This window comes from Cynara cardunculus (assembly GCF_001531365.2).
Source record: "Cynara cardunculus var. scolymus isolate 2C chromosome LG 2, CcrdV1, whole genome shotgun sequence".
NCBI classification, from domain to species: domain Eukaryota; kingdom Viridiplantae; phylum Streptophyta; class Magnoliopsida; order Asterales; family Asteraceae; genus Cynara; species Cynara cardunculus.
The window spans coordinates 60,127,421-60,136,798 of NC_037529.1; the positions used below are offsets into that span (position 1 = coordinate 60,127,421).

At 40.1% G+C, this 9,378-nt stretch overlaps 1 protein-coding gene across 1 annotated transcript in view; it reads left to right on the plus strand.

The window, feature by feature from the left end:
- The window catches only part of LOC112506445 (WD-40 repeat-containing protein MSI1-like), a 16,930-nt gene extending 8,064 nt beyond the window's left edge, over positions 1-8,866 (plus strand). The window contains exons 3-6 of the mRNA XM_025110491.1: positions 6,493-6,645; positions 6,732-6,856; positions 6,962-7,057; positions 8,508-8,866. Of these exons, the coding sequence (XP_024966259.1) occupies positions 6,493-6,645; positions 6,732-6,856; positions 6,962-7,057; positions 8,508-8,739 (606 nt within the window). The 3' untranslated portion in view covers positions 8,740-8,866. The remainder of the gene's footprint in view (positions 1-6,492; positions 6,646-6,731; positions 6,857-6,961; positions 7,058-8,507) is intronic.
- Positions 8,867-9,378: the final 512 nt, after the last annotated feature.

Sequence of the window (9,378 nt, forward strand, 5' to 3'; positions counted from 1 at the left end):
TACCCGTAGTGGGAGGGTCAGATTCCAGATGGGAAGCCATTCCCATACTTCGAACATACAAACGAATCGTTTTGATCCATTCGAAGTAATTGTTACCATTAAGYTTGTTTTCAGTAACTTTACTACTGGCTGAAATTATGTCAGGAACACGAGTACTACCGGAGGCTTTATCATCAGTGTTCGTCATATTAATGAAATCAGAAACGAACACCCAAGGGACATATTATCGAAGGAAACTAGACTAAACAGATAGCAATTAACAGAGTTTGACCAAACAGATGAGATCAGATCTGTTGCGACTAGATAACAGCAAAATTAGACCAAAAAGATGCCGGAAAACAAACCAGATGGGGATTCCGACCAGAATCCTAAAAGTCGAAGGTCGTCGGAGGCCGGAGAAGGGCTCACGCGCCGGCGCATGGAGGCGTGACGGCGGCGGACTAGGGTTCCGGCGACGGCAGGGGGGTTCCGGCGTAAACAGTAACTCTGATGTGAACAATAAGTCCGATGTGAACAGTAACAGTAACGGCGATAAACCCTAGGCTCTGATACCATGTAATCAGAGAGAACTCTCTATTATATGATTAATCAGTAAAAATTCAAATTTACAAGAGGAGAGACACTATATGTAGACATAATTACACGGAAACCCTAACCCTAAAGCCCATCGGGCTTGGACACATTACCATAAACAGGTTACTTAATTAACAGGTATATATTATAAATCCAAGCTTCTCTTTAAGCTTATCAAAGGAACGCAAATTCATTGCCTTAGTGAGGATGTCAACCACCTGTTGAGCAGTAGAAATGTAGGAAATCTTCGTAATTCCCTTTTCAATCTTTTCCTTAATGAAATGTTAGTCAACTTCCACATGTTTAGTCCTGTCATAATGAACGATATTATGTGCATTGAAATAGCAACTTCATTGTCACACCAGATAACCATCGATTGCTTTATAGTACCCTTAGCTCCCTTAACAATCTTCTTAGCCAGAGAGCTTCATATATACCTAGAGCAGGTGACCTCAATTTGGCCTCAGCACTGCTTCTTGAGACCACTCCTTGTTTTTTATGTCACCAAGTAACCAGGTTTCCAAACACATAGGAACAATACCCTGAGGTAGATCACCAATCACTTAGAGAGCTTGCCCAACTTGCATCAGTAAAGACTTCAACTCTTCGATCTTCCTGTTTTTTAAATATCATTCTGAGTCCTGGTGTACCCTTTAGATATCTTAGTATTCGGTAGACTGCATCAAAACGGCACTAGGATGGTGAGTGCATGAATTGAGTCACATAGTTGATTGCAAACATCCCAGTCTCTTTTAGCAAGTCCAAGGTATACTTCCGTTGACACAAACTAGTCTTAGATTTAGAGCGTGCAATCTCCATACCTAAGAAATACCGGAGTGTGGCTAGATGAGCTTTAATTTTGGTGATAGGGACAACATGGTTTCCTGTATTGATGATATCATCCACATAAACAATCAAGATAGCAATCTTACTGTCGAGTGGTGTGACTTTAGTTCTAGTAGTCTTAGATTAGTTAGTCTGTTATTTTCTTTCTGTTTAGCCTATAAATAAGAGAGGGCTAATCATGTTGTAAACAATTCGTTTTTCTCATCTAATGAAATTCTCTGCCTCACACATCTAAATTTTCTCAAAGATTTCCGGTAATTTCACAACAATTGGTATCAGAGCGTGGTGATGAAAGACACACTTCTGTTGGTTCTGGATTTTTTCCGGTTCTTACTTCTGCCATTGATCAGGTCGACCTGTTTTTTTTGAAATTGCTCCTTCCAATTGCAACAGGGATTCTCACTACGATTTCCGCAAGGGTCCATACCATTATTGGGGGATCAGGAAGCAAGGGCAGATTGTTCAGTAGTAATGGTGATCTCAACATTACCCTCTTTCGACTTTCTTCCCTACGGACTTTTGCAAAAGATTCACGGATAATGGGAAGAGGATTATTTCCCAAGAGGCGACCACAGACCTCATCAAGATCTCGGTTAAGGCCATGAAGGAAATTAAAAAAGTCTCTCGATCAAGCATTTTTGGATAAATAGAAGCATCAACGGGACATTTCCATTCAGGAACCGAGAAAAGGTCAATCTTTTGCCAAAGATTATAAGTAATGCCATAATATTGAGTTACCGTAAGAGAATTTTGTGGTTGATCACGAAGTTTGGATTTGAGTTCAAAAATTTGAGTTGAGTTCTCCAAATCAGAGAAGGCCTCCTGGACAGTTTCCCAACACCTATCGAGCAGTAGAAAGGGGGATAAGTAAGTCTAACAATATCAACCTCCATCGAGTTGATGAGCCGGGCCATGATGAGATAGTTTTATGACTCCCATTTGGCATATGAGTGATCAACAGTGTCAGGAGCAGCAATAGTGCCAGTTTGATACCTAAGCGTCCTCGACGGAGATACATCTTCACAGATTTGCATCATTGCAGAAAATATGACCATTCAGTTTGTGGATTGTGATTTGGAGAGGGGTTTGGTGGTCAAATGGAGTGGGAGAGCCAGCAGAGGTTTTGATTCTTGGTGGAGTCGACAGAGGTGTCATCACTGACAGAGTTAGAATTGGCCATGAGTTAGGCTGGAAAAAACTTTAGGAGTCTCTTAGATTGGTAGTACATCTTTGATACCATGTAGAGATAATAGGCTTTGAATTAATATTATTCAAGGAGAAGGATGTCGTATATAGGCCTTGTGCAAATAAAAAGATGGTAATAAATACCAAATATGCTAGATTAATCATAGAGATTCTAGGACAGCCTATAATTACCCTAAATACAGGAACGACACCAAGTATACATATACAAGTCTCGTTCCCTATTCTAGAGGGATATCAATCAGTTAAATATATTTTCTACAACTTGTTAGCTTTAGTCTTGCAAAAGAAACCTTGTGGCTACTGTTGAATCCGTAGAGAGCGAAGTAAGTCTCTAGTTGATCAATCCATGAATCTAGCTTCTCGGCATCAATTTTACCATCGAACGTGGGAATGTCGATTTCTAGCTTTTTTGAATGGTCTGTGAGAACCATGACCCCGAGTCACACTAGTTTCACTACCTTGATCCTCTTCTTCATCTTTCTTTGAACTTAAATCTTCATTATATCGATTCTTCATCAATGTTTCTCGAGCTTTTGGCAGAACATGTTGTAGTGAATGAATCACTGCAAGCACAGACTCTAGTTGTTTCATCAACTGATCTATGTTTGCAGAAAGTTTGTTTTACCCCGGTGGGTACTTCCTTCTGCTTCCATTGTCGATGTCGTAGAATCAGTCGGGGACCTGAGAGGCGGTGGTTTACTCGCGGCTCTCCTAAGGTCCCCTTATCGGGGATCCCTGGGGAAGAGGATCAAGTTGGCCCCTGCGAACAGCTTACCTTCTCTTTCAAATTCAAAGTGGATGTTCTCATCGATTTCCAATTAAAGGAACTCAATATGCCAACAAAAAAATAACTTCAAACAAACTTGGAGGAAGTGTTTCCTTTGGTATTGATTTCTCCCTGTAAGTACAACCACTCACAACACACGCTACAACCGGTAATTGCTAACTTTTTAGAGGCTTCTCTCCCTCACTCTCTTTCATTCCCTCCTTTATAACAAAAAACAGAAATGAAAGGCCTCCTCATTTTCAAGGACGTGGATAATTTATCTCATGCATGCATGCATGGCAACAATCACCCACTTCCAAGTTTTTTTCTCCTTTTCTTTTGGTGGCGTGGCTTTTACTTGCACTGTTTTGACATCTGATAAGAACCAAATTTACTAAACGAGTAATATAAAGCAATGTAGAAGGAACGGTAGTCGGATGCTTGATTAACAAGAAAAGATACATAACTAGCTATTTGAGAGGCTAGACTCTCCCAAGGACGGACTCAATATTTTCTGGATACCCTACTCTCCCCTCTATCCTTATTTATTAACAGCCCTAATAACCATAATGGACTTGGGCCTGGGGTCGGCGCATACCCGCCCCCCAAAGAACCACCTTGTCGTCCTCAAGGTGGATAGAAAAAATAAAGGAACAAAGGCTGCCATGTTACATGTCCCTCATCAACTATCATGATAACACCATAGTTGGAAGAAATCACAAGAAGATGGTGCAAAGTCCTCCAGCTTTTCATACTTTTGGAGAACTTCCAGCTATCAGGCACAGGGATGATGTTGACTGTATTCTTTCAGAAACTCAAAGCAAATGCGTCAAAAGTTGGGAGCACATCCCTCTCTATCGAACTTGGGACTGTTAACGAATTTCCAAGGAAACCAACCAGAGGGGTGGGAAATCCACATCTGACGGTTCTGGTCTGACCCTGGACGGAACCGTACTTTTCCAGACTCTTAAGGATAGACAGAAACTGTTTGCCGTATCTCTTTGGTTAATAAGGTCCAAAAGGTTTCGGTATCCTCCCACGTCGACTAAGTAATCCGGAGACTCCTTTCCCGTTTCTCTCCTCTTCTCTTGGCAATACCTTCTCTCCATTCTTTATGAGCTTATTTTCCTCTTCTCCTCTTCTGGTCTCTTTCGTAACCATGAGACTGTTAAGGCTGGTATTAGGGACGATTTCCTGGACAGCTCTGCATCAGCTGTAGATCAAGTAACCCATACCTCTTCACAAACATTTTGTGTCTCCTCCGTCGGTTTCTATTGAGAATTTGATTGAAATTCGCCATCCGATCCCGGTACTGTCGTTGAAGATCTGAAACAATGGATTGTATTCCAATTAACTCCATCTTTGTGGCTTTAACCTTCTTTGGATTCGTACCAATGGCTTCAAACACACAATATGAGAACCATTGCGATTCCGTGGCCGTGGATTCGAATGGCTCTGATACCAATTTGATAAGAACCAAATTTACTAAACAAGTATAATAAAAGCAATATAGAAGAAACGGCAGTCTGATGCTTTGATCAACAAGAAAAGATAGATAACTAGATATTCGAGAGGCTAGACTCTCCCAAGCTTGGTTTTAAAAAGCGCGATGCGGTCCAATGCGTTAAGGGTCCCGGAAGCCGATGCGTGATGCGTGATGCTGATGCGCTCGCATCACGCACGTGATGCGCCCGGTATTCAAAAAATATTTATAAATTAATTCTACATATCAATTTCTACCTTAAAAATACTTACCTATCAAAATACTTCATTTATAACATAAAGTAGTTAAAAAAAGTGGCATTAGAATCTTAAAAAGTTCGTGAATCAGAATAACAGAAGTACATAACACACAAACTACTACCATGAAGAACACAATTACACAATTAAATGTCTAATAGTCCCAATCCCTAAACTAAATGACCAACCAAGTGACCAACTACTGTATCGAATCRACTAYTGYTGYTGGTATCAACTCAGGTCRTGTTTTAATTGACTGYTGCYGGTTCGACTTCTGCAGCTCTGCTATCGATTACTTCTACTTCTTTGTTGTCGGCTTCTATCGATTAGGTCGCTAACAGTCACGTTCTATCGCTAACAGTCACTCACGTTCTATCTTAGTTAATTAAGAAGCCCAAGCCCAACTTAAAAGCCCAAGTAAACACTGAAAAAGGGAGCCCAAAAACACAACATACATGATGCGCTGATGCGTAAGTGATGCATCGTGTGATGCGTAGGTGATGCGATCGCATCCTGGAATCGCAACGCATCAGACTCCTTGATGCGTTTTGTTCAGCGCATCAGAGCGCATCGCGCATCACAGCGCATAATGCGCGCATTTTTAAACCAAGCTCCCAAGGACAGACAATATTTTCTGGATACCCTGCTTTCCCCTATATCCCCTATTTATTAACAGCCCTAATAACCCTAATGGGCTTGGACCTGGGGTCGGCGCATAACAACCTCAAAGTCTTCTAGGATCAGGAGACCAACCAATGATTGCTTGCGTTCATCACACGATTGACGATTGTTAGTTTTTAAATAAGGAATTGCTGGAAAAAGGAAAGCATGATATGCTAGTGTTGAAGCTAACTAATTGAAGTAAACAAAATCTTCCATTTATGTTGTTGTTTCAACTATAGAAATGGTTTAATAACCCATGTAGCTGCTCTTATTTTGCTTTCGTCCTATAGGTTCTTGGGTAGTTTTCTTTTGGAGACTCGAATATCATTAGTCCTTGAATTTTGATGGTGTGCTTGCCTATTGATCTTGTTAGTGGCTCACAAAGAAATTGATTCCAACAGTCGTTTAATTAAGGTTTATGCTATAGACTCCTTTGTGGGCATGAAATACACCAGGAGTTGGCCAGCTAATGGCTGTGACGAGTGTCTGTCTGTTTGATGTTATGTGACAATAAATCACACATTCTGATCATCTTCAAGAGTTGTGTGACAAAGTGGTGAGCCTTGAGCTTAATGTCTCTTGATCAGTGCAAGATGCTCTTATATTTTACCTGTCCTGCATCAGAAAGCAAGCTTCATAAAAGATTTTTCTATACAGAAATATGGAAGTATTAAAATTATTCTTTTGATGTTTAATAGGTTAATGAAGATGTTGTACAAGATGTAGCATGGCATTCGAGGCATGAATCCTTATTTGGTTCATGTGGCGATGACCGAAACTTGCACATATGGGATATCCGCTCTCCATGTTTGAGCGTACCGGTCCAAAGTTTTCTGGCTCATGAAAGTGAGGTGTGTACCAAATTTTAGACTTCTGCTTTTTTGTATCAATATATTGCAGTGGCATAACTTGTTGCTTGTTCATGCTTTTGTGGTAGATGAACTGCTTAGCATTCAATCCTTTTAATGATTGGATTGTGGCAACGGGGTCAATAGACAAAACTGTGAAGTTGTTTGATTTACGAAAATTTACCACTACTCTCTATACCCTTGAGAGTCACAAGTAAGAGCTTATGCACGTTTCTCATTTCCATCTTTAAATATTATCAGAAGCATATGCCTTTCTATTTTCCAGCACCGATTGATTAGTTCTGCTATGCTATCACAGGCGTGGAGTGAATCAGATTGGGTGGAGTCCACATCATCCGGAAGTGTTAGCTTCTGGTTGTGATGGTAAAAGAGTCATGGTGTGGGATCTTAGTAGGTATGTTCATGAAGCCTCTGTTAACCAAAATATCTTCTTTTCTTTTCATTATTTTCTATAATGTTTTTGAGACATTCATGTTTGATTTTGATTCAATGTTATTTTGCAAAGACATGGATGGGTGTGTCACCTTTCTGCTATACTTCGTTCTTGGAAAGAATTGTGTGAATTAGTAGATATTCTGTCCACATGGTTTTTCTTTAACTTTTTGACTATTCCTCAAATATCTAAAATATGATTCAATAAAGATAAATAACATAATCTTGTGAATAGAAATCAATACCATCAATTTAGTTTTAAGAGTAGATATTTGTTTTGGTCCCTATGCTTTTTCGATTTTCGTGGTTTTGGTCTCTACAGTTTTTTATAGCAAACTTGCCAATATGGTATGCATTTTTGCTCAGTTTTGGTCCCTCCTACTAACGACTGTTAACTTCCATCCGTTTGGTGAGGGGAATGAGAGAAAATAGAAAAAAGACTAAAGTGCCCTTCATTTGACGGATGGAAGTTAACAGTCGTTAGTATGAGGGACCAAAACCGAGAAAATGTGCATACGACAGTGGCAAATTTGCAATAAGAAGCTGTAGGGACCAAAACCAAGAAAATGAAAAAAGCACAGGAACCACAATTTGCTCTACTTTCAATGGAGAAATAGGTTAGTTTAACAGGGATTCTTTTCAAATAAGGAAATGTAACAAATGTGTGGGACATCTCAAAATTTAACAGTTTTCATGGGATGGAGGGGATATATGCCAGCCAAGGAGAATAACCTTCATTTCAGAGTTGATGCATTTTACTTGGAGGGTGGTGGTCGACTTATATAGCTCTTTGATGTCTTTGGTACTTGCATTTATATAGCAACAACAGCTTTAATTATGATTTTAAAACTCGGGATTATAATCTGATAAGAGTCGTCTTGGCTTTTCCAACCTTTCATGTTTAGCTTGTTTGTTGTACACTGGTCTTGGATTTACTTCTTGTAATCTCTGATGCATTTTCAGTTTACTGCACACGTTATTTGTTGGCACAAAGCCAACTGTAGCATGTTCGCTTGTTTCCTTTTAATTTTTGTTTTGCGTACAGGGGTCTTCATGGAAATGACCTCTCTACCTCTTGGGTTAGAGGCAAGGTCTGCGTACCCCCTGCATGGTATGCATACCCCCTGCATGGTATGCATACCCCCTGCATGGTATTTAGGGTGCGTTTGGTACACTGGACAGGGACATGACAGGGATCCCTGTCCCATGTTTGGCATGAATTTTATGTGGAAGACAGGAATAGAGTGGAACAAAGTGGAACAGGCCTGTTCCACCCCTACCCCATGGAACAGGGTGGAACAAGGTGGAACAGACTTATATTTTACCAATATAACCTCAAAATAAAACTTAATTCTCTTTTAAAACATCAAATATGTCTCTCTTTTACTGGGTTCTTTTGGTTTGGTTTACAGGATCAACCAGAGACAGACACCATTAGAGGCGGAAGGTGGGCCACCGGAGTTGCTCTTTATCCATGGTGGCCATACTGATTCTGTTGTGGATTTGTCATGGAACCCATGTGAAGACTGGACCATTGCCAGTGTTGCAAATGATAATATGCTGCAAATCTGGAAGCTGGCTGAACACATCTACCAATTTGTTGTGGAAACCAATGAGCCTCCAGAGCATGCTAAAGGTGGCTAAAACAGATGCAAATTATATAAATAAACATGGAGTCTTAAAAGTCTTCCTTTTCTAGCACATGTTACTCTCAAACTTTGTGGTTGTTATGGAGGATACAAGTAATAAAGTAACCAAACTTTGTGCTGCTTTTATTGTTGTTGTCATTTTCCTTCTGGTATGATATGAAGGTTTGAAGTCTTTAACCACAAGGGTGGTGCCTGATTGGTTTGAGTTTGGCTCCAAAGGTTAAAAGTATCTGGAGGTCCCGGGCTTAAATCCAAGGAGGAATAAAAATCCCCTTGTGGCCATGGAGGTTCAAATGTGGTGGCTCCGGTTATAGATGATTTCAACTGGTTTTGGTCACGTCTATATGATTACACACAAATCTGAAGCATCAAACGTACGTGATCATTAACGAAAGATTACCAAATGATTCCAATACATCCCAAATAGATGAGTCGGAATCCAAATGTGATCAAACCAACACAATGGTGCGAAAACCAGGGTCTAGTGAAGTGCAGGTGACGATCCCTCTACAATAAACAATCCATGAACAACAGAAATGCAATAACCAAGTTCAAACACACAAGTAATATAATGGCACGCAAACAAAAGACACAAGAGTTAGATGAAATATAACCAAGGTATATCTTTTTGATC